The 26,492-nt window shown below is 37.4% G+C and overlaps 1 protein-coding gene across 2 annotated transcripts in view; it reads left to right on the top strand.

Annotated features, from left to right (window-relative positions):
- Positions 1–2,860: 2,860 nt before the first annotated feature.
- erbb4b (erb-b2 receptor tyrosine kinase 4b) overlaps positions 2,861–26,492 on the top strand; it is a 382,561-nt gene continuing 358,929 nt past the window's right edge. The window contains exon 1 of one of the 2 annotated variants that reach the window (XM_067444314.1): positions 2,861–3,202. In XM_067444314.1, coding sequence (XP_067300415.1) covers positions 3,124–3,202 — 79 coding nt within the window. In that variant the 5' untranslated portion in view covers positions 2,861–3,123. The remainder of the gene's footprint in view (positions 3,203–26,492) is intronic. The other variant, XM_067444316.1, reaches the window with a different exon arrangement.

The raw sequence follows: 26,492 nt of genomic DNA, 5'->3' as shown, positions 1-26,492 counted from the left end.
GGATCTATCTATGCATCTAGGCTGCCTTCAAAAATCGATCAGATGAAGGTCTCGGGAGACAGAAAGTGAAGCTAACATTGGATTCAGACGTTGATGCCTTCCTGCCTTGGAATGCGTCCTCCAAAAGGCAGAATTTTTAAGCTTTTCCACGCAGCCAGTGTGTTGAAAGTACGTTTATGACCAATCATCAGAACTCACTGGTCCAGCTGAGCAATCACAATGCTTTTTTTTTTTTTTTTGAAAGGAGGGGCTTCATTGAGACCAGAACTAAACGGAGTGTTATGCCGGTAAATAACATAAGAGCAAGCACGATTTGAGTTATCTGTGCACTGAAAAGAAAAGAGAAAATAACTACGAAGTAGAGAAAGGTTGCTTACAGATGTCACGTTTGCTTATGTTCTATTACTCCTCCCCCTGTATCTTGCTCTTTTTATTGGCTGTAGGTCATCGCCAGTGTAATTTCAGTCAAAACACATTTCACACTGCAGTAGCCTACTCTTGAGTCGTAGACAGGTCCAGATATTTAGCATGCTAAATACATTATTAGCGATGAATTGGCGTTTCTCTCAGACACTGTCTTTGATCATACACACTATGTGATTGGCACTTACTTGCACAAGCACTGATTTGCTCCCATTTCAGGCATTTGATAATGATTTACACAAAAATGTTGGTGTTTAAAAATCGGGGATAAATTTGTGCATTGTGTACCTACTGACACACTGCAGAGAGGTGCTGCAACAATGTTAAATATGTGAAAAAGTTTTGAACATTCAGGCATTAAAACCTATTCTAGTAGACCAACAAAAGTGCATAATATGGCCTATTTTAAAGGACTGCATTTGCTTTGTTAACTTACACCTGAGTTATTTCAATTCAGTTTGTACCCTGAGCCATCTTGGCCCACTTCTGTAGCCGTGATATTGATGGTCTGTCGGGAAAAAGCATTTCCTGAATGTAAATAATTTCAGTTTTTCCAAAATTGACTAATTTTCTTTTACGCGCTGCTGTTGGTCTATTGTGGCAGGCTGTTGAGTGCCGATGCCGTTCGAATGCAGGAAGTGTAATGGGAGATAGCAGGGGAGAGAAGGACACCGGTGGAAATAAGCTCTGCCTAGTTTGATAAAGCCGCTTCATTACTTGGATATTGTGTGTCTGGAATCATTATGCATGGAAGGGCCTCTGGAGGCTCAGGTTTTATTGGCGGTCCTTGCACAGCTAACTCTCATCCATTAAACAAATCATGGAGTCATGTATTAGATTAGCTCTACACCCGGCATCAAGGGTGTTTTTGCCAACCTCTCCTATTCACTCTCCTAATCCGGAGAATGAATTATGCGATTGAGAGCATCTGGAAGATATTGTCATACATACCATTCTGAGAGATTTATTAAAGGAACAAAAAATCCCATTTAAACATTTTCTCTTTTAATTGTGTTGTTCGCAGTTGAGCTGACAAATGAGAACAGGAAAGTGTCTTGTAAAGTGACAGCTGATGTTTTACAAAATTTAATCAAATTGCAAGACTTAGTTGCTTATTTAAAATAGGTTGTCATTTCCATGTGATAAGAAGAAGCCAATGTCGTTTGCAGGGCTGTATGCTTGGGTGGAAACAGCTTGATCTCCTGCTGGCTCCGACCCTTGTTAACCCCAGAGGTGTGGTTATGACTCCCTCCTGTGGTGAAAGGTCAGTACTACAGTAACTGCCGATACAACACCTGCAGATCGAGCTGTCCAACTTTTCTTTGACTCCATCAGAAATGTGAAAAGCAGTGTTTACAGGAATGAGGACGTAGTGAATGTGAAAGTGAAATGAAAGTTATTTGCTAGGTCAACCCAGTTTCCTGGCTTCTTTTAATGACTAAACAATATATGCTATATATATATATATATATATATATATATATATATATATATATATATATATATATATATATATATATATATATATATATATATATATTGCCTTATTAAAATTTCTCAGGCCTGTTTGTATTTCTTAAAAGCATTGATATATAATATAATATATATATAATTATTTTGAATGGTGGTATTTAATCAAATTTAATCAAAAGCAAACTAATAGAAATGTCAAAAGTTAGGCATTGTTCCTATGTTTTGTTTTTTTGTAATGACCTTTTTAAATATTTTCAGACCCAGGGATGTATAACCAACTCAGGTACCCTTAATATAAAACATTGTTTTTTTCTTTGACACTTTATAATATAGTGTTCCTGCATTAATAATATTAGCAGCAGGGGTTCAGCTGTAATGGAAACCCTGTAAAATATCTGGGAAATTTAAGATTGTAATTTCCAGATCTCGAGAAGACATGGAAATTCATATCTTTAAAAGTAATGGACGTTTTTGTGATTTAAAAAAAAAAAAAAAAAAAAGTATAGTAGGCTAATCTAAATGTCGAAAATTCATGGGAAAATCCATGTAAATGCGTTGATGCTGTGGAAACCATGACATTAAAAGTTTAACAAACAGCCTTATAGCCCACCCTTGCCAAAAAAATACTGAGGCGGTACCATTTGTATAATCATCCGACTTCTGTAGTGCTTTATATTTGGAATAACGACGTCTACATGCGTCCTCTGACAATTCATGATGGGGAGAGGCGAGCTTTTCAATCTTGAAATTTGAATATACGCCCTGTTAAAGAAGACGATGTATGCAGAACGAGACAGGTGTATTTAGAAGCGAGCATCTTTTTAGCCAATCAAAAACTTACGCTGAGCGTGGTAAGGCGGGCTCTTGTCTAATTATACAGACTTTGGACCAATCTGTCGGGCGGAGGGCGGTGCGTAGTTCGACGGGGGCGTGTCTTAGGCTTTGTGCCGTCGCAGCGCTGAAGAGCGTCTGAAGAGAGTAATGGCATGAGCCTTGCGTCGAGATCCTGTCAAAGCACCAAACAGCAAATTTCTCGCACTTGAACTTTTACACTCTTTCCTGAGGACTATTTTACCATTTAAACGGGACGTCTTATTTCCTAATTTACACTGACAAGCAACAGCAGCACTTGAGAAGTCACTCCACCGCAGTTGCGTTCCTGTCTTAAGACATTTAAAATAAAAGGATATGGTGTTGGACATGTGAAACACACGGGCAACTTCAAACATGAAGCTGGCATCTTCTCTGTGTTGCCTCGGGTTTCTTCTCACTTCTGTGGCGGTCCGTCTGAGCGACTCGCAGCAAGGTGAGTAAACGACTGACCATCGTCTCGTGCGCAAAGGTGTTTATGCGTCTCGTGCACGCACCTATGAGCTCTGCTTACTTTTTTTGAGGATGCTTCTCGCAGTGGTCATTCTCTGGTGCGGGGAACCATTTTTTTGGTGCCTGGAAATCTCCTTTAACAATAAAACCATGGGATCTGTGAGATGCGTTATTGTAATGGTAAATGAGTGCCGTTCATTCACGACCACAGTGATGCACAGATTTCATACATAGAGTCTCTGTGTGTTTGTGTGAAATAGTCTGTCATACAGTTGGAGCAATGGCACTGATAGCGCAGAATGGCACTGTTGAAGGCACTGAAAGGGGCATTCAGTCTCACTGGACGTTTGTTTTGTTATTCTCAGCCCGTACACTGTCTGAGAAAGAGTTTGAGTGGTCATTGCTTTCCGTGCATGTGAAAACATCACTTCTGTGCATGTGAAAAATCACTTCTGTTGCCTTCAGTTGAACCTATGGTGCGCGTGACTGGTTTATAGTTGACTTTTCGTTGGCTGAAAAGAAACTGGAAACTTGAAATATCATCGTGCAATCAAATGCGCCATATGATTTAGCATCCTTTACATTTTTAGTTGCAAACATTCAGAAATATAGGCTATTTGTAAACTGTCTTATTGAATTTGGAATGTTTTTATTAAGACGTTACTGACTTCTTAACATAATAAATGTGTTAAAATTTAAGTAGCATTTTGGAAATTATAACAGTTGACTGGAAATTATAATAATATGACTGGCAGATTGTATGACATAAGAATAATAACCTGAATACATAATATTGTGGTGTCCACATCTCCACATGGTGGTAGTATGAACCGAAATGAATCTCTCTCTCTCTCTCTCTCTCTCTCTCTCTCTCTCTCTCTCTCTCTCTCTCTCTCTCTCTCTCTCTCTCTCTCTCTCTCTCTCTCTCTCTCTCTCTCTCTCTCTCTCTTTTACACACTTTATTGGCATTCTAGTTTTTGTTTTTGGTACATGTATAGATGCGGTTATATAAATGTTTAAAAGCAATGTTATTAAAATATTAACTGATAGGCCTATATCATATAAAACAAATACAAAGAAATAATTCTAGCTAGTCATCACCCCCCCCCCCCCCCCCCGCGCAAACACATGCATTGATGGATAGTCATCGTGACTAATTTCACACGTAGATCCATCCAGAATAGGTAAATTAATCACTAAACCTCGATATCGATTACAATATAGTAAATGATGTTGTAGCCACGGTCCTCCATCACAGTCGAGTTGAACTGACCTCATTAAAACATCCAAGAAAACTTAAAGCATGTTTGATTCATTTAAAACGCTCGAAACTCGAAGTTAGTGTCGATTAGGTACACTGACGATTGACTAACGGGCAAAACCGAGCCATTTGAGTTGTCCAAAACGACAAAGATCACGAATTTAACAGTTCTTATAGTTCGTTACTGATCTCAGAGTCATTGGCAAAGGCACGGGCTCCTGACGCACGTCTGCGCTCCGCTGCGCTGCCCGGAGGAGACGCGATGCTGATCCAAATGTTATTTTAGATTAAATGAATTAAAAAGCCTAAGGGGAGAGCGATTTTAATAGGTATAAAGGTAAACAACAACACTACTGTAGGATATTCTGCAAAGTTACAGTTGGTAAAAGTTCATAAATAACATGCTTATTATGAAAATTATTTGTAAGAACTGGTAGCCTACGTATCTCCGGGATGGTTTCTTTGGCTTGAATCACATTATAGTGCTCATAAAGAGGTGTATTTGAGTGGCAGTGTAAATAACATTCCCCCTTAACAGACTGTTTTAAACTTTTGTCCAGTGGTTTTGGCATGCTATACTTCATCAAAAACTATAAAGCTAAATGTTTCATATATATTTGTTGTGCATGCAGGTATCATAAGCTCATATTAAAGTGGGAAAATTGTACTACTTGTAAAACCACTTTTTTTTTTTTACACCACGTGAGCATCTTCCATGAACATGAGAAGGTAAAGATGTGATTTAAAGGGATGTAAAGCATGTTATTCACTTTTTTCATATGCACACTTGTAGAAAATAAATCATTATATGTCAAAGTTTTATGTCCACTACCTAAATTGAATTATTGAGCTTAAGTTCATTAAACATGTCCATGATTGCATACATGCATAGTTGAATAGTATGAATAAATAACATTTAATGTTACCTATTAAATATATTAATTATTATTGTTAAATTACGTAACCTTATTTTGTTCAATTATTTCATTTTGGGGAGTTGTCGTCATTGTGCACAATTTGTCTCATCAGTTACAGGTCATAATATGGCTAACTCTTGAAGTGTGTCCTTTTTAGTTCATGAATGGGTTAATGATGATGACAATGATTATGATGATGACAGATCTGACCACTGCAGTGTGCTGTTGCGTTTAGTTGGGCTGTATTACTCATTATTGTGATCTGTATCGGTTATCGTTTCGGTCTGTCTGAAGACGGTCGTGAATTTAAATCAGCCTCTTCCGTGACATTTAGGAGCCGTGCCAGTAGCGAGACTTGTGGGGAATAGTAGGAACACAAATATCAGTTTGTTAATCGGCTTAGCTTTGGATTAAGTCCCGTCAGTGAAACTGGCTGCTGATGAAAATTAATCGTTCAGCAATTTAACTCTCCTTTTCTCTGTCTGATCTTTTTTTCTTGGATAGATTCCCTGCTACAATGGAGCTGTGTGAGAAGTGAATAATACTGGGTTTGTCTGTATATGTTTAAAAAATCAGGGGGACAAATCTTAAAATTGCTCCAAACTGAACTAGACAATAGCAGAACCATTTTAAGTGTTAAATTGTTTTTTTTTTAAAATGTAGATGGCATAAATAACCTTGCTTTGAAAGTGCATGTCTATCTATCTATCTATCTATCTATCTATCTATCTATCTATCTATCTATCTATCTATCTATCTATCTATCTATCTGTCTATCTATCTGTCTATCTGTCTGTCTGTCTGTCTGTCTGTCTGTCTGTCTGTCTGCATTTACATTTTGAATGTTACATTTTTAATTGACTGTGGGAAATGTTTCTTTGGCTCACCTCTGTCCAATCTGGTCTGGCCTCTCGAGGTTTCATACAAGTTTTGATTGACAGGTCCCATATGAGTCCAAAGTATCCCACGGGAATCTTTTCTCCTTTTTACCCTCCTCACTTTTCTGGAGACGTTTCATTGCTCTATCAAATACATTTTGAGCATGCTGTCTTCCCTAATGGCATCTTTTTAATCCTTTTTCAACACTGTTTACTCAGATCTTTTTCTCTCTCGCTTTAAAAAAAATCCTTCATAACATGTAACTCCATCTGCGGCTTATGATTTGGCATACGCTTGTTCGTGAGGCATTGTATATTTATTTCCAGGCACACACATCTTAAGTTCACAGTACATCTAAATGTTTACACAGTGTGGCACAGACAGGAAGCCCTATCTACAAAGAAGGTTAAAGTATTTGCTTTTATCGTGCCAGTCGAAGCACATCATCTCGCTCTCTTTTTATTTTGTCAAAGTGAGAGGCCACAGTGCTACAAACGCTTGCCCACGCAGCAATAACCCATTGTCTCACAAAGCCCATTTATTCCGTTTTTCTCCATCTTAGTCCAAGAAAGGCAGGCTGACCTCTGAGCCTGTGTGTCTCAATGGGAAGAAAAGCAGCCTTTGATTCTGTTAGGAGCGGCAACTCCTGCCAAGCGAAGGCGGGTTCCTGCGCAGCGTGCTGCTCTCTGCTCCGGCTCGGAGTGTCTCCCTCCTTTTGGAGCTGCTCTGACTGACTGCTGCTGCTGTACATGTGCTGCCTCATCCTTCCAGAGGCTAATGGGAATTTGATGATTTGTTTGTGGATTTGATCATGGTAGACCCGCTACTGGCTCAAAACACACATTGCATATTCATTCTGTCACTTACTCTCTATCTCTAGACTTGCCATGGATTTCTACAATGATTCAATTAGCAAAACCTGCCCGCTGAACCCCTTGTTTTTTTTTTTTTTGTCTTCTTAAAGGGATAGTTCACCTAAAATTAAAAATGTTGTGGCATTTGACTTTCATTGTATGTACCAAAAAAAAAAAAAAAACAGTTCTATTTTCTTGGTCGTTACACAGTAGAAAGAAAGTCATGATTTGGAACAATATAAATTTGGACTGACATCTGCAAGTGCATATTTAGGTAGCCTATATTATTACACTGCTGCCTAAAATAAACACAACATTTTTGATCTTGCATATATCAAATTATGTCTATATGTAAATATACAAACAAAAGTCAATTTTCCAAAATGTGCATAAAACAGCAGTTTAGGTGTATACATAAAAAAGGGAAAACATGGTGTTCATGGTATGAGACGCTGAAAAAAAGAAAAAAAAAATGAAATTTGATGCCCAATTACAAAATGGCAAAAATAGCACACTAGAACGCATCTGTATACTGTAAATTGTACCTTACAATTTTACCTCCAAACTACTACTCATCTTTTTCTCCACGCATCTACAATACATCCAACTACATAGTCATTCGACAGTATTTGCTGAGCAGAGCTGTGCTACAATTAGTGCCAACAAGAAGTGAAAAGCCCTTTATACAGCCTGAAGCCTAAGACTTGATACCTCACAGAGTTTGAATAAGGGAGAGAAAGACTGAAGGAGAACATGTTTATAATATGGCCATTTATGCATTCAAATGCACATGCTGTGTTTACAATCTTCTGTTGGTTTGACACATTACTGAACTGTTATCAGCATTCATACATGCAGTGTTTGCATGGGTAAAAGGACATGGCAACTCATGTATAATTCATAACACAAAATTGTTTGCAGAGAAAACGTTCATTCTGACAATAGCTTTTCCCATACACTCAGTATCTAAGAGAATCGCATCAGACAGAAGTCGGCAATTTTCCTTTCAAGGTCAGTTACACTGTAAGTCAGAAGTTCAAATCATTTAACCTCTGACTGCACAGCTCCGCTGGCTGGGGATGCTTTCTCTTTATCTAGAACAGCAGTGACTGCCAGATCGACCCCATGTGGCTGTTTTCTTGATTTCCATCTTTACAAGTTCAGCAGTGATGTAGTGAAACAAGTGCAATCTTGGCCCGAAGAGAATGTGCTGGGATCAAATTGTTTTGAGCTAAGAGAGGCATTAGAACGATTACAGCATGCCAACACCTTTCTGTCTGTTATCAGGCAACTCTTTATAATTTTCAATTTCATCTGTGTGCCCAAAAGTGTCTCTTCTGAATGCCCCAAATATCCTTTGTCCTTTCATATCTACTACAGCAAGCTCAATCGACAGCATTTCTGTGAGGAACACTATCGTCAAATTGATAGAAAATTAGCAATAGTTTAGATTGGTGATATGGTTCTGCAGCAGTGACCCCCCCCCGGCCCCACACACAGACACACACACACACACACACACACACTAGGGTAAACAGAACAGAAGCAATGATGTACTGCAGTTGGCATTAATGTCAATACTGACAGAACTAATGCTATATGCTGGAATTGTGGTATAATTTTGATTTAATTTAAAATAAATAAATAATAATTTAGACTCGTCTCTCTTTTTTGTTTTAAATGGTGAGGCACTTTAAGTGCAAAATAAATTGTCCCATTTTTGGAGGACCTCTGATTGCTCTGAAGCTTATAATTTTAGCATTTACAATCATTCTTCTTGTAAAATGTGTATTATTTGAGCTGTTAAATTTTACAACCATCATTTTTAGGCTTTATGGCATTGTAAAATTGTATATCTTTACAAAGAAAAGGTTATTAAGGGATTTTTTTAAACTAAAATCATGTTAAGATGCGTACTTGTTTATAGATTGGCCTTTCATGTCCATTTCCTCACTCTTACCCAGATTGGTGGGAATTAATTCTTGTGAGTAGTGCTGTCGATTGAAATTAATTTGGCTGAACTTTTCATTTGTTTTATTGTTAAGAGAAAGTCTGAAAGATTTTGAGATGTTGTCATGAAGTTGCAAAGGTGTTGGTGATTGTGGTGGTTGCTAATTGACCTGAGTCATGATATGGTCCCCATATGGCTCGGGTCTCTCCTTCAGGCTTTGTCTACGTTAATCCAGCTACATTTAAAAGGCATTTTCATTTCAAAATGCTCTCTGTCCACCCTGGCATTTTTAAGCCTTTTCCAAAAGTTTCTCGTCAACAGAAATGATGGAAAATACAAAATTCAGCTTCATAAAAGCTGACTGAAATGATATAGATGGAACAAGACATAATAAAGTTATCACACAATTCTTCAGGCAGGATCTTTTAATTATGCAAATATCTCACCATACCCTGATCAGTCACCATTATATGTTTGGTCTGAAACAAAACTGTTCTCATGTTTTGCCACAGGACAGCAAATGTGAGTAAATGTCATTCTTTGCAGTGCTGTAATATGAAGAGTTTGCAAAGTGACATATTTAAGAAACTGTGTGAAAGGGCACATAACATGCACAGTACTGGTATAAACATGAATATCTATCTGTAAAATATGCATGACATAACTAAACATGCGTTATTGTTTTCAAATACCTCAAGTCCAAAATACAACATAAAAAGGTTTTTTTTTTTAAATCCACTTTAGAGAGCGTTTTCATAAAGCTTAATTTTCGTTAATAAAACCGCCATCTCTGTGTGGACGCAAACCCAAAACGGAGAGAAAAGGATGTGTTTTTGAGCAAAACCGTATTAGTATGGAAAAGGCCTCAATGTCTATAAAATGTATTTTCCACTAGCCCTTCACATTTCAGTTATCATATAGTGACAATATGGGCAGACCAGTAATTTAGATGATATAGTTAATTTAGTTTAGTACATTTATTAGGATATTTAGTTGAAATTTTAGTGTCCCCAACCGAGCAAGCCAAGTCAAAGGCGACAGTGGCAAGGAACCAAAACTCCGTCAGGGCATGATGGAGAAAAATAAACCTTGGGAGAAACCAGTTGCCAGTTCTCCTCTGGCCTATTAACAAACAGTGTATGATTATTATTCTGGCAACCGTCAGGTCAGAACAGGTCAGAAGTCATATTTGATCGGAATATTCAAAAGATCGGAGGCATCTCACCAGATACAGGTTTATTGAGGATGACGTGTCGATTAAACAATTATTAAATAGCAATATTCGAAGGATCTGACTTTTCATGCCGATGAGGATGCCGAGTCGATGAGACAATTAGAGGGGAGACTAAGTGACACGGTCTCTGCAGACACTCCAGAGATGAGCTGGTCATGTCTGGGCACAGGTCCACCATCTGATCTGGATACGGCTCGGATCTGGCTGACTGCAGTAAACCTCGAGATAAACATAGAGACTACCATTCTAGTAGATGCCATTCTTTTTATGATGTAACAAGTACATTAGGATGTTATGGGATGTGTTCATGGTTCCGGCTGACCTAGTTAATGCAGCCTAACAATCAGTTAATTGATTTTGAATAATTAAAATTGATAATGTTTTAGGAGTATTCCATAATAAAAAGTCTTTTTAGTCTTTTTAGATTTAAACTGACAGTCACTGTGTCACTAAGTATGTCTGCTTCCCGAACAATGCTAGGAAGACTGTTCCAGAGTTTAGGTGCTAAATAGGAAAAGGATCGGCCGCCTGCAGTTGATTTAGATATTCTAGGTATTATCAACTGGCCAGAGTTTTGAGACCGCAATAGACGTGATGAAGTATAATGTGTTAAGAGCTTACTCAAGAGTTAATCGCGTCCGCCACATACATTCACAGCGCGTGTTCAGTCTGGCGCATTTTCAGTTCATGCTTTTGGAAGCTTTACTTTTATAGGAATTCATTTGAGAAGTTGAAACACTCACTTTGCTCCGCACCGCTCCGTTTACATGAATGCCCGCAGCTGCCCGAGCCGAGTGCTGTGAGTGCGATCCCACTCCCCATGGACAGGTTGAAAACATGCGGAAATCGCTCCTTCTGCTTGTGCAATTTTTCTTTTTTTTATTTCTGATAATAAACCAGCACATCACATATACAGTTTCACTAAACTAGCGAACAATCTCAGCTTAAGCATCATCACTATGGCACAGCTTTTGATCCTGCCTTTTATTCACACATGCTGCGTTCCGGGACTGGTCCGGGCAACATTACATGTTTGTCTTTACACAGGAGACAATTTATTGGCAATTTTACAGAATCAAGGGGCTTATTTTTATCCACTATACAAACAATGCTTTATAGTTGCTTTGTAAAGTAATTTCTACTCAACAAACCACACAATTTAAAGCTCATTTGCGTTTGTGTCCATGTCATAGTGTTCATACCTCCCAAGAATGAGCCTAAGAAAATGCTGCTATTGATACATTCCAGCTAATCATTTGTTGCAGTTTTTAGATTTTCAGTTGGCCGTTTCTGATTCAGAGTTCAGATGAACAGTCAAGTTTAATGATAGTTCTCCTAATTTTAAGTGACAAGGGTGAAAGAGTGACAGCCACGCAGGCAATAAACAGTGCAATGCCAATCAGCGCCAAACAGCCGTTAGCTATTGTTTCACGCAAACTCAAGTTCCACCTCTCCACACTGACAAAATTCATAACATTCAGTGCTCTGACTCATTATACAAAGTGCTATTCAGATGTACATGAGCAGCTCAGACGTCCGTGACTATGATGTTTGAGAGCTGCTTTTGTCCCTCTCTCCCAAAGCCAAAGACAGGCTTTGTCAGCCTACAATTAAGAACAGCAGAGGGGCTGTTAATAAGTGCCATTCTGAGGATTTTTGTCTGCTTGAGGACAGAGATGGAGAAAACGAAACATTGGCTCTGATTGACACTGCCAATCGTTTAATACGGAGTCGTCCTGCTCTCCAGGCTTCTTCCGCCGTCTGCTTCAATTCTTCCTTTCAACTTCTTTCATCCCTTTCTTGTGCATGCCACAAAAGCAAGAAATTAGTATGACAATGGATATAGGCCTAATCTTTGCTAAAATGCACTCATTACCGCAGCGCATGGAATTAAAAGCAATTGTACGGAATTAAAGTTAATTGTGCATCCCCAATTTCTTGTCTTTTTTCCCTTGTTGTTCCCTCTAAGGTCGCTGACAACTAAGTGAGCTGTTTCTCCTAATTTAAACCCCGCCCTCCCCCCTTTCTCTTTTTCCAAACTCCTGAATAATGAACTTAACAAATAAAAGAATAATTACAGACTTGTGTTCCTGGCTATAAACAAAATGCACCTCCTTGTAATGAGCATTTCGTGTTTTTCTTTCTTGTGAGGGGCTGCTGAAGGGGCAGTTTCTCTGTATGCCTTGCACACTTTCTCTGTAATCCTTTTTCTTTTTTTTTCTTTTTTTTTTCTTTTTTTTTATTCAGTGCTAATCTGCATTTACAATGTAATTACAAACAGGCTTTGAGTGATACTGACTGTTTCAAAATAACTGTGCTGCCTGAATGGACTTAATCTTGATTTCCTCATATGTGTTTGAATAAATATTAAAATAGCAGTCAAATGTGGATGTGCACTGAATATTTTACAGGTGAACATCATCTTTTAATATATTTGTTCACACTTTCAATTAGGGTCCAATTCTCACTATTAACTATGGTGTTTGCGTCAATAAACTCTTAATTACTGCTTATTAATATTTTGTAAGATAGTTGTTAAGTTTAGCTATTGGTTAAGATAAAGTGATGCAGAATATTTCCATGCAGAATAAGGAATCAATATGTGCTATATAAGTACTAATAAACAGCTATCCTAATATTATGCATGCTAATAAGTCACTAGTACATATCTGATATATATAATAGCATTATTAAATGACAGTAAATTGGTTAATGATAAATTAAAATTATATTTGTTAGTTTTTGTCTACTGTGGTGTCATTCTGTCAACTCAACCAAAAGTCCCCGGCTAAAATGTTTTATTTGATAAATGGTTGGATCCCATATCTATGTGATTAAACCATACAGGGCCTTTACAAATAATAAGATTGCAAATAAAATGTTCATTAAGAATGAGAATATAGAAGGATATTCAAATATATTTAATACTTTTTTTGAGTTACAGGCATGCAAACTCTGGAAAGATAATCAGACATGTACTTTCAATGCAATTTATATATATTAAATAATAATAATAATAATAATAATAATAATAATAATAATAATAATAATAAACATATTTGGTTCCGAGGATATTTGTTTTCTGACCACTGAAAATGTGTATCATTTACCAATTGGAGCCATAGTGGGGTTAGAATATTTCTGAAATTGAACCATAAAGGACTATAACAATATGTATACCAAAATAAATGTTTGCTAAAAACCAAAATATAAAAGGATATTAAAAGATTATATTTCTGGAGTTACAAGCAACTTTGGAGAAAAAAGCTGTCACTGTTGGCATATGGCGTAACAACAGTGTTTATTAAAGTCAACAGATTTAACTAATAGACTTTCTAATCTTTGTGTAAAAATTAAATAATGATGGTACCATCTATACCAATATACATCCATGACGTAATATTTCTTCAAAAAAATTAACATGTGAGCCGAGGATTTTCTGAAATTTGATTTGACATAGAATTACTCTATAGAAATGTTATAACCATGATGACTTTGAGATGGTATTTGAGAAGCCCAGAAATGTGAAAAAGGGTCTGTTTATTTATTTAAGAGGATACTTGGATAAAGCCAGCCACTGAATCAGTTCATTTTAAGAATTAGCATAGCATAGCATCACAGCGGAAACACTAATTCATCTTTTGGGACAATTTTACACTGTCACCAGTAAAGTTATTTTGTAAGTTTAAATATTCAATATTTTGCTCAAAGTTAATGTTGAAGTACTTGAGTTAAAGGTGAAGTTTGTAATTTTCAGCACCACTAATAACACCAATTTGAATGTTTCAAACACTTCACAGTCTGCCAAAAACATTTTGTCCCACCCTAAACTCATGGCATTTGCTTCAAAATCTATTTATTTTAATTTCAATATTCGCTTAAACAGACAGCAGTTTCGTTTGCTTCCAGCAGTGGTGTAAGATTGCACCTTTAAGTTATTTTCTCTCTCTTTCTTCCTCTCTGTATTTTTATGTCATTGCTGTATAATTAAATGTTTGTATTCCCTCTCAGGGAAAAAAAAATCATTGTGCTGTGTGCAACAGACACATTTTGTCCCCGCTAATGAAGCTCTTATGGATGTGAGCGGTTAATAGGTGATTTTACAGCCCATAAGGAGACATCAGGGAGAGAAGAAATGGAAGAGACAGAACATGTGAGATTTAGAGAGGAGGATAAAGACACTGAAGAATAAAAGCAAGTACTTAAGAGAAATGTGAATGCTTATGCTATTTATGAGAGTAAAATGGAGAAATACCAAGTAAAAGTTAATGGTGGAGTTTAGAAAAAGCTAATAATGTGATTTAAGGATTGAGGAAATGTAAAATGACCAAAGGTGGAAAGGAAAAGCGATCACTGAATCAGAGGGTCAGGCCTGTGCTGCTTTTGCTGATCTTTTAAAGCTACCCAGCAGTTTGTGCCAGTCTCTGTGGGCCAGCAGTCACCTTGGTGCAGAGGAGAGAGAAAAAAAATGTTGGCCGTAAAGGCACATAAAGCACTGAATGAGAGGAAAGGGGAAAGGCAATTGACCTTGGCTGGATGACTGACTGCAGGAGAGATGAGCCATGTGCTGAGCAAGGGCTGTCGTTCAACCTGTAGAAGCTTAGGGGAAGGAAGAGTTGCTATCTTTTGTGTCTGTCTGCTGAGTTTTTTTCTCGGGGAAAGTCGGAAAAGTGTTTTTTTTTGTGTTTTTTTTTGCTCAGTTTTACCAGGAAGTAGTGGTGAATGATTTCCCCAATGAATTGACTTTGAAGCAAGCTCATTCTTAGATGGTAGAGTTGGAGGGTTTATATATATATATATATATATATATATATATATATATATATATATATATATATATATATATATATATATATATATATATATATATATATATACACACACAGATAGATGTTGTTGGTCGTGCTTTTGTCAAGATCCTGGTGTTGTGCCTGTTTTTTATGGACTTTCGCTTAAGTGTTTTTATGTTCCTATTGTTTTTGTGTTCATTTTCGTGTCCTGTTCCTTTGGCCATGTCCGAGTTTTCCCTGTTGATTAGTCTTTCCCAGATGACTTGTGAGTTGGTAGTATGTAGTTCTGTTACTGAGGAATTAACCTGTGGATTTATTCTTTTCTGTTCATGGTTTGCTGTGAGTTTTTATCAATAAAACCCTGACTGCTTTTGGATCCAACTCTCCCTCTTTTATGTGTTCTCCATCATTACAGCTGTATGGTTTTGATTCACAACTCATAAGACTCACTAGTTCACTAGATTCACTAGCGCACTAGTGTTGTTTTTTCCTAACTGAGTCTAAAGTGAATGAATCTTATGAGCCCCTATTTTTCTTAGTGAATCAAAACTGTACAACACAGCCAGTGTAGTCCAACTGATTCCTGAACAAATTACTCTTATTAGCCAATGATTTATTTAAATTATTTTATTTAAATTAAGGAATCAAGTCAAATGATTCCATCTTTTTGTTTAGATTCTATCAATGCAGTTTACATCCACACCAGTAAGCTGATAACTCCAAAAAATCAGCTTATTGAAATAACCAGTTTTCCCCGTTTACATGCAAACCAGTAAACGGACAACGCAAGTAAACCGCGTTTACATGACTTTATTTATAAACTGGGTTATTCCTTGTAGTGACGTCAAAAATAATAATGTCCGTATATCTGAGTTTTTCAAATGATACGTCAGTTGTGATGTTAAATAAAGCATGCGCCGTGTCAGCGGGAGATTTACGGCTCATATTATCCCTTATGCAGTTATGCAGCGTTTTGACGTTTTGACTGAACCTCTTCTAGGCTACTTCTGCTGCATGAGAAAAGAGAACACCTCTTTACAATTTTCTGGGTCTTAACCGAGTCTGCGTTTGTGATATGTCCTTATTTCATGCAAAATGCTAGCTCGCTCTGTCTGGATGCGTTTAAATCTGCTCTAAGTTTGCGTTTTTGTCACCTATCACACATGCGCACTCCAATAAGCAGACAGAAAGCAGGTGAATGTGTTTACATGCAGCACGAAATCGAGATAAGAGGAAGAAAACTACGTCAGACCGGTTTATGCTTACGCCGTTTATGACATTACTCCGATAAAAGAAAACGTGTTACCGCGTTTACATGACCATGTTCATTGTCGGCTTATTGGGCATAATCGCCTTAAGAACGTGCATGTAAACGCACCCAATGGCAGTTACTGGACTCCATTTATGCCGTCTAAAAAAAAACTGTAAAAGTTAGCAACATATTTGTATAAATGGACCTTTTGCAATGCTTATCTATAATTTCATCATTTGGAAATGGAATTGCATGTCTGATTTATTGCCGTTCTAAAAGAATTGTTAAAGACCCCCTGTGATGGAAATCAACTTTTTAATGTTGTTTGTATGTCAATGATGTGTTTTTAATGTGCTTTCAGTCAACACTCATTACTCATTTCTGAGTATTTTCTTCTTCAAAGTCCAATGAACCGAAGACTCAAAAACGCAGTTTGAAATCACTGGTGTTTCTGACATCACAAACCTACCGTAACTTGCAACATCATGTCAACATGCAAGTGGTCTTTAGCTTATCTTCATTAATATGCTGCAAAGCACGAGAGTCTGAAGAGAAGCCATACTGGTATATTTTTCTTTTGATATGAAGAATTGTGTGCATTTAGCAATATAGCAGGTGAACTATATGCCTTTCTCCACTGACGTTCTATGATGTTCAAAGAGTTTCTAAGGATGCTGATTGTTGGAAGGCAGCTGTCTGATGCTGAACTGTGGTTTGTGCAACATGGCAACTCTTAGCTGTTTGATAACGTAGTCAAGTAAAAGGCTAATCATATTAATTACCATTATGTGTCCAACGTTGTAAAGAGCAACACCATTGTGCAGCATTTACTACAGTAACTTTACAGTAAAAGATGACCGAGTGGGTCTTTTGAGCTGGTGTGAGTGTGTGGATGCGGAGCTAATTTGCATATTCAAGAATCTGAATATACAAAATGAAGGAAGGGTGAAGAATTACATTCTAGCTATTCTAAAGCGTGATTGATTATTTTCCACAGGAAATATGTAATTTTGGTGATTAGAGAATCATTTTAAGGGATTAAATGATTGACTACACAGGGGCAGAATGTACAAACAGAATGTAATTTATTTCTTACAGTTTCTATTTACAATTACAATTTTACGATTCCTCACATTTCCCGACCCTAGTATAAGGTGATGCGGTAGAGCAGAAAATGAAGGGTGGCGCAGCAGAGTTTAGTAGGACTTTGGGCTTTGCATAGCAATTTTGTTGCAATGTCATCTTTGTTGAGTTTTGCCTTCTGTGGCTGTTTACTGTGGACAGCGGTGCTTAATCTACGAGGCCTAATGGTGAGCTGGCTATAGATTTAACAGTTTGTTACACACTCGTACACATGCACACATGACTGAGACTGAAACTTGTAAATGCTTCATGCTGAGGTTTTTGAATGTCCCCTGTTTCCCGATACACATGCATAAATACACATTAACCCCCCTAGCAAGGTGAACAGAATGCTGATGCAGGATCATTTTGGAATAGGGAGGGAGAGAGACAGCAAACATGAGAGGCAAGGGAAGAGAGTCTCTAATTTTAGCCGCAAAGGCTCGAAGGCCAGATATTCGCTTCTTTCTTTTTTTCGTTCCTTTTTTGGCATGGGGTTGAGTGAAAGGGGCATGGGTACGGTTCCCAGGAGAAGTGGGTAAAGCAGCCGCTATCAGAGAGGCTGGACAGCCCAATTAATCAGAACTCACTCTGGGGAGCCACAAGCCTCTGACAGGGACGTTTTATTATGGCCACCGGACACCCCGAGTCTGCCATCTACACAACCACTGCATGCCGCTCGGCGGTGTGTCTCTATCTCACACCGCCGCTCCATCTTTTCTCCCTCCAAACTCACCACTGGCAGACCTCAGGGATGCCCGAAGGATTGACATCTGTGGTACGCAGAAGCAAAAAATATGCGAGTCATGCCACATACTGTATGAATTTACTTCCTATGCAAAACACTTGAGATTAATTATTTATTATTGTTGTTATTTAGACAGGTAAATTCCTACAGTACACCTAACCTTACCATACTGATTACTTTACTCAGTCTGCAAAATTCTACATTTTAACCTGCTATCCAATGCCATCAACATTTTGAACATTTTTAGAAGTTGGTCTAAAATCTAGTCCATCAGAAGGTGGACAGTCACTACCAGTGTTGGGTGAGTTACACAAAAAAAGTAAATAATTACTAGTTACAAATTACATCTTTACTAGTGTAATTAGATCACTGTATAAATTACTGTCTCCAAAAAGATTTCATTACTAAATCTGCCTCGACCAATGAAGTGATTGAAGGATAGACATGCATACATTATTTTTATTAACTGACCAAAGTATTACAAATGTGAGAATTATATAAAAAACATGCATTTTATGTTTATGTTTAAATGTTGATGTAAATTCCACTATTATATGTGTATATGTATGTATGTATGTATGTATGTATGTATGTATGTATGTGTATGTATATATATATATATATATATATATATATATATATATAATATAAATAATTGTTCTAAATAATTAGTATTTCGTTTAGTTGGAAGTAACTGAAAGGCGCCACGTTATATTTTGTCACCATACTTGATCGTTCAACTGTTCGTGTAACTGTATTTAAACAGGGAAAACGTGGAGGTGTTTGGTCGCTTCAAACTTGATCTCTGTTTGGTACCATAGTGAATAAACTGGGCTTAGTGGGCTAAGCTAAATGCTATCAGGTGGTCACCGCTTGTCAGAGAGATTAAGTGCACGCAGAGGGTATGTATCAACTCGTTTTAGTTAAGGGAATAACATAGTTTAATATGAAAAAGCGGTGAAGTATCCCTTTAACAGATGTTTCCCTTCACTCAAAAACACATTAAACAACACTTAATTTCAATATTATTTTCCATTTCCAGCCATATGCAAAGCATGCTGGGAACTAACAATAAGTGTATCTCCAGGTCCTTCTCAAAAAATTAGCATATGTGATAAAAGTTCATTATTTTCCATAATGTAATGATACAAATTAAACTTTCATATAGTTTAGATTCACTGCACACCAACTGAAATATTTCAGGTCTTTTATTGTTTTAATACTGATGATTTTGGCATACAGCTCATGAAAACCCAAAATTCCCAAAAATCTTAAAAAATTAGCATATTTCATCCGACTAATAAAAGAAAAGTGTTTTTAATACAAAAAAGTCAACCTTCAAATAATTATGTTCAGTTATGCACTCAATACTTGGTCGGGAATCCTTTTGCAGAAATGACTGCTTCAATGCGGCGTGGCATGGAGGCGATCAGCCTGTGGCACTGCTGAGGTGTTATGGAGGCCCAGGATGCTTCGATAGCGGCCTTAAGCTCATCCAGAGTGTTGGGTCTTGCACTTATTATTATCACTTATGCTAATTTTTTGAGAAGGAGCTGTAAATAAAACTGCATAATCAAGCCAATTCTCTTAAAATAAACAAGTAATTGTATTTTACTTAATTTTATCAGCTTAATCAGTTCCTCAATTCAAGCCTCAAAATTTTAAAGTAATAAAATAACACAAAGTTGCTGTAAGTGCAGTTATCATTAATTCCAATGCAAAAACTCAATTAGCAACACTGATTAATCTAATTCTCAATAGCTCCTCAAGTGTTTTAGCATTGAGTCTGCACCGTTCTGGTCTTTCCTGCAACACTAAAGATTCTCTCAACAGGTGCAGAAGAAGCTGCTATGGCAAGATGGACATGTATATGAATTTCTTAGATTTTTTTTTTCTTGAATTTAAATTCTTCTCCCTTTAATTCAAATTCAAATTGTAATTCTACATCCTGTTTTTGACATCAATTCAAATTCAAGAATTGAATTGGAATTTAGGAGTCATTCTCAATTCAATTCTAAATTGTGCACAAGCCTGGTCTGCAGTAGATTGAGTGAGATAATTCCAAATCACTAGCATTTGCAACTAATATATACACACAACATGCCCATGGCCAGATGAAGGATTCTGCTCACGTGTGTACATTTGTCCATACTGTAGATTTAGTTTAAATGATTTTATAGAGAGTTTGTTGAAATGCAGGTGTTGCCACAGCTACATAGTGTGCAAACTGTCTGCATACAGGCTCTTGCACCATCAGAGAGGGCCAAAAATGATAATTCACTCATCCTCTCTGCCTTGTTTGACATTTTCCAATTTTCTCCTTGTCGTCTGTTAAGTCATAGCTTGGGATTTGATTTGAGAGTGATTTGATTTGTGATTGTGTGTTTGTTTGGAGGGTCGTGTAAATCTGTCGACATCTTCTGGTAAATTCACTGTCATTTTTTTTTTGTCAACTGTCTTTGTTTTGAGTGAACAAACTTTGTTGATTGTATAGCCTGACTAAACACTTTTTGGAGCTGCTCTCGTTCTCTCTGCATCTTTCTCTCTAAACTCATTCCTTAAGGTCTTGAAGACAAAAGCTAGTGTGTGTGATTTATTTTTCTTGACCAATGCACCATAATTGATTTGCCGCAAACACTTTAGGTAAGCAGAAATGTGGAGAAAATCTGTTTATGGAAGAAGAGGAAGTTGAAAGGAAGTTCTTGGCACAAAGGGTCAGAAATACAATCGCCCGCTACTGCATTAATTGTTCACAAACTGATAAAATGTACACCATCACCTGGGGCTGGTTTATATATATAGTGGAGATGAGTGGTACCCGATGGGGTCTTCTGCTGTTGTAGCCAATCCGCCTCAAGGTTGTGCGTGTTGTGGCTTCACAAATGCTTTGCTGCATACCTTGGTTGTAACGGGTGGTTATTTCAAAGTTGCTCTTCTATCAGCTTGAATAAGTCTGCCCATTCTCCTCTGACCTCTAGCATCAACAAGGCATTTTAGCCCACAGGACTGCCACTTACTGAATGTTTTTCCCTTTTTCACACCTTTCTTTGTAAACCCTAGAAATAGTTGTGCATGAAAATCCCAGTAACTGAGCAAATTGTGAAATACTCAGACCGGCCCGTCTGGCAGCAACAACCATGCCATGCTCAAAATTGCTTAAATCACCTTTCTTTCCCATTCTGACATTCAGTTTGGAGTTCAGGATTGTCTTGACCAGGACCACATCCCTAAATGCATTGAAGCAACTGGTATATTATTATTGGTTAATTAGATAATTGCATTAATGGAAAAGTGAACAGATGTTCCTAATAATCCTTTAGGCGAGTGTATTATCACTTTGGTGAATCAAAAGAAGAGCAACGATATGAAATATAAATATTTTTTGTAACAATATAAAAGTATTTATTTACATTTAATCAGTTTAATCCATCTTTGCTTAAAGGGGGGTTTAAACACTCAGTTTCAGTCAATCTTGAGTACCTATAGAGTAGTATTGCATCCTTCATATCTCCGAAAAGTCTTTCGTTTTATTATATTTGTAAAAGAAATATGGGCTGTACCGAGTCTTTCCGGAAAAAACCGAGCGCCTGGAGGCGTATCGTGTGGGCGGAGCTAAAGAATGACATATGTGCAAAGCGGTGACGTCCTCAAGCGTGGAGAAACCCATCTCAGCTAATAGATATGATCCAGAATCTAATTCGGAGGCTGAAATAGAAACAGCAACAGCAGGACGTCCGTCTCTGTGGTAAGTACTGTATTTAGAGGCCTGTCAACATGACATGATTCGGTTTATGGACTATTGTATGCGACCAAACCTTAGTAGCAAGCAAAACGGTTTTGCACGTCAGAGTAGTGTAACGTTATAAGTTACATAGAACAGCAACGAAGTCCGTTAGTGCATTTGAATGACGAAGCACGCGATCGTGTCGTTTACTGATGTTTACATACGCGACGATAAGCACAGCACAGACATTTGAAGCAGTTTTACTTACCGGCTGCTTCCAAAGCAGGACCGAACCTTTATCGCTGGGACGGCTCCGTCAAAAACACACTTCTTGGAGTGTGGAGATCCACTTTGCGATGCGACTGAAGCATTTCTGCGTTCAAATCGGTTCAAATGCAGCGCTGCCTTCCCGGAATGCTGTGCTGAAGCGTTGAAGTCGCCTTAATGTCAAAGTAGAGGAATGAAGTGGAGCGCGGCGCAGACTATAACCGACATTAGTGTTCACGGACGACTGGATCTGCAGCTGAGAGACTGTTTACAGCGTGCATTTCCTCTCTCGCGCTAGTCACGCGCGCGCGCACCCTACCGGGAGAAGAGCCCGTACGGCCCATACAAGGACCTTCCGATCTTTTAACGTCAAGTAGACCCATACTCGAAAAAAACTCTCCGAAACTTGTGAGAAACCGGAAGGAGTATTTTTGACACAGAAATACTCTATCAAACGTCCAACATTAGTTTTTGAAACTTTGACTATGTTTAGGATGGGAATCCAAGTGTTTAACAGTGTAAAAAGCTCAGTATGCATGAAGCAGCATTTCACCCCCCCCTTTAATAAAAGTTTTATGTTTTTTAAAATAATAATAATAATAATAAAAACCTTAAAGACTCCGAAATGGAGTATATCTTTAGTGCAATCACTTTGGTTAAAAGCATTCATGATAATGATGCATTAAGGACTGCTGAAATTTATAATAGAAACTTTTTCCCTCCAGATTGGTTGATTCTTTGTAAAAAAAAAAAAAAAAAAAAAAAAGTGATCTTATTTTTACATTTACATGAATGCATTTGGCAAATTATTTTATATAAAGTGACTTATAGTGCATCTAAAGCCTTTTACTCATTCTGTGATTTCTCACACAAACTCATGACCTTGGTTTCAAGCACCATGCATGTTCTGCTACAGCATCCCTTTACGGGTCAATTAATAAAATTTGCTATGGCCATTTGTGCAACTAACCAACATCTTTATAGGCATCCAGCAGTAGGAACCCCTACTATAACCAACCGTACAGCCATTTGCTGAACTGTACAGCATGCCCTATAATTGTATCCCTTGTGTACCCTGAGCATCATAATCCCCCTCATGTGACCTTCAGGTACTCCTACCATCTCCGTGCTCTTCTTAGCATGTGTTAAGGTGTCTGCACAGTGGCCTATGGAGTGATAATAGCCAGCTTGGTGTTTCCCAGACTCCTCTCCCATTACCCGAGTCTTGTGTTCTCTCCTGGGGCTGGGCCTGTAAAAGAACACCACACTCGGAGATGGGCCAAAGCCCAGAACAACAAACATGCTGTCTCTGAGTTAAACGGCCCCTGTGATGGAGGAGCCGTCTCTGAGGGGTTTCGATGATCACGTGATCGACTGATGAACATATCCTGCATTTTTTTCTCCTCTCAGACAGTGTCTTCTCAGGTAGTTCAACCTGAAAGCAGTTTTGTGGATTCAGGTTTGCATTTATTCAGTGTAAATACTGGAAGCTGGAAGTGTGGGAGGTAAAAGTGCTGTCGCTTTCTTTATATTTCCTACTCACACACTGACAGGCACAGGATGAATAAAACATTGTACAAGACATTGTACAGATTTTCTCATTGGGAAAGAGAAAACTTGTCATCAGATGTAACACTTCCTTTCATTTTATCCAGACGTTGATGGTAAAATTATACATTGCTATGCTTTATAAAGGAAAAATAGTTTTACATTAGCAATGGTCACTTTTATGGCCCAAGGGTTGATTGGATGGTTGATTGATTTTAAAGATTGATTATTTATTTATTAAGTGCCCAGTTGAAGAAACGCCCATGTGTTGATTCTGCTGTGAAATAGCTTTTTATCATGTATTCTTGTTTTTTTTTTTTGCTCTATTTCTTGTGCAAACTGGCTTTGCAAGCATCCAGCTGGGCCTTTTTCCACTACATGCTCTCTTTTCCTGGAGTTCATGACTCGTTCAAGCTTTTCTAATTAGAGTACTTGTTCGACTCACTTTATAGATGGTTTCTGTGCCCACCTCATATAGGCAAACCAAGCAAGGACGTTTCCTCCAGTAAAACCAGGGATGCAGTGCCTCCTCAAAAAAACTGGATGAAAAAATAAAATAAAACATTACAAAATGTTATATTAAAACTTTTGACATTAAAAAAGTGTATCCATCCATTGTAAAAGTAATCCACATGGCTCCAGGTCATTAATAAAGACCTTCTGAAGCGAATAGAAGTGAGTTTTTAAGTAAGAAAAACATCCATATTTAAAACTTAAGTAAAAATAAATTATTTAGCTCCTGGTGGACTGCCTTCCATGTTCAACTTACGAAAAAAGTCTAAAGCCTCTTGCAGTTCAAAACGCTTACACTACGTCTGACTTCATTGGCACACCAGTTAGGCTTTTTCCGTAAGTTGAATATAGAAGGCGGTCTAGCAGAAGCCAGATATTTGACTTTATAATGTCTTAAATATGGATATTTTTCTTACAAAAACCCAGAAGGCCTTTATAAACTCCTGGAGCCATGTGGATTACTTGCAAAATGAATGGATGCACTTTTTTGGGATTAAAATTTCGAGCTGCCATTCACTGCCATTTTAATGCTTGGAAGAGCCAGGACATTTTTTATATAACTCAGATTGTATTTGCCTGAAATTAAGGTTTTGATGACTTGAGGGTGAGTGAATCATGGGGTCATTTTCATTTTTGGGTGAGCTATCCTTTTAACAGACCCCTAAAGCGCATGTGGTGGGTTTAGTGGGGAGTAATTGAGAACAAATAGGGGAACATCACGTGAAATGAGGCAATGGCTCCATAATGGCGCTATATTATATGATAGGTTATGATTGCTTAGTGCGATAAATTCCTTTACATGCTCCTTTTCGAATCAGCCTTAATAAAGAAAATGATGCTGTTAATGGGAAGACTTTGGAGGACGCATAATGTTAATGGGAGGACTAATGTTTAAAATGCATGTAAACAACTCATTGAAATGTCAAAATCACTGAAATGGCCTGGAAACATGATGACCGGGAGTATTTAGTGTGAAATGAGTTAAGTGAAATTAAAGGTACGTCTTAGTGTCTGTGACAGTGTCTTTTACCAAGCTTAATGACCGCTGAAAAGCTCCACATTAGTTCACAAATAATATATATTGTTTAAATTGACACTATTTTAGATTACAAAAATTCATAAAAACACTAACTTGACGAAAAGTATACTTAGTTTTTAATAACAATTAGTGTAAAATATATTACATATAAATGTAAGGACTTTGCTTCCACTGCGCACCACTGAAACCAAGATAGGGTATGGTAACTCTTGCTGTCCCGACCTGTACCACAGATCTCAATGAATTTCTTTAGCAACACTTTAGATTTTAAGTACCAAACTATCTAAACCTTGCTTAGCTTCCAAAATCAGATGAGATCGGGGGTGCTCATGGCATACCATGGTTTTATGTCCGTAATACTTTATTTAATGGGATTTCTAAATCATAACATTTTTTTTTTCATTGTAAAATCAAATAAATAGTAGCCCCTTTCACACATACATTCTTTATTGAAAAAAAAAAAAAAAAACATTTAGAGATCATGGGCCATATTTACTATCAGCTTGCACCAGTGCTGTCTACTGTCAGGATTTACTAAAGCCACACAGTGAAAAATTAGCATCGAATAATTAGCATTATTTTTGTGGCTGACGTTATTGCATATGTATTTGTAGAAGTTTCTTTTTCAGATGCAAAATGTAAAGAAGGAGAGTATTTAAATGTATCACGTACTGTGATTTACTAAGATTAGCACTCATACATTTTCTGGTATTTGTGGCATTATTTACCGCCCCAAAAAAGCACGTCTTAAACCAGATGCGAACTGGTAGATTGCGTTGGTCATTATGGAAATGATCCGGCTGCATCTGTGTTCTTTAATTTGCACGTCGTCAGTAGATCGTGTGCAGAACTTTCCATTCCCATCTGCACTTTTTTAGAATTGCACTCTCACATTAATTTGCCCTTTTTATTAAATCTGGCCTCGTGTGAACAGGACACTTTTAAAAATACCAGTAAATCTGTTCTAACAAACTGTGAAACTAAAACGGTGCATGTTTTAATATAATTTCCAGTGACTGACATTACTGAGTTCAACCATTTTGGTTCTAATTAATGGCATCTCTAATGAAGGTGTATTGTGTCTTAACAGTAAAAAACAAACAAACAAAACACAACTAAATAGTGTTGTACATTTGAGTATTTCAGTCTGTTCAATCTGATAATTTTACAGTCG

Source organism: Pseudorasbora parva, chromosome 5 (assembly GCF_024679245.1).
Source record: "Pseudorasbora parva isolate DD20220531a chromosome 5, ASM2467924v1, whole genome shotgun sequence".
Taxonomy (NCBI): Eukaryota; Metazoa; Chordata; class Actinopteri; order Cypriniformes; family Gobionidae; genus Pseudorasbora; species Pseudorasbora parva.
This window is presented reverse-complemented; position numbering and strand designations above follow the sequence as displayed.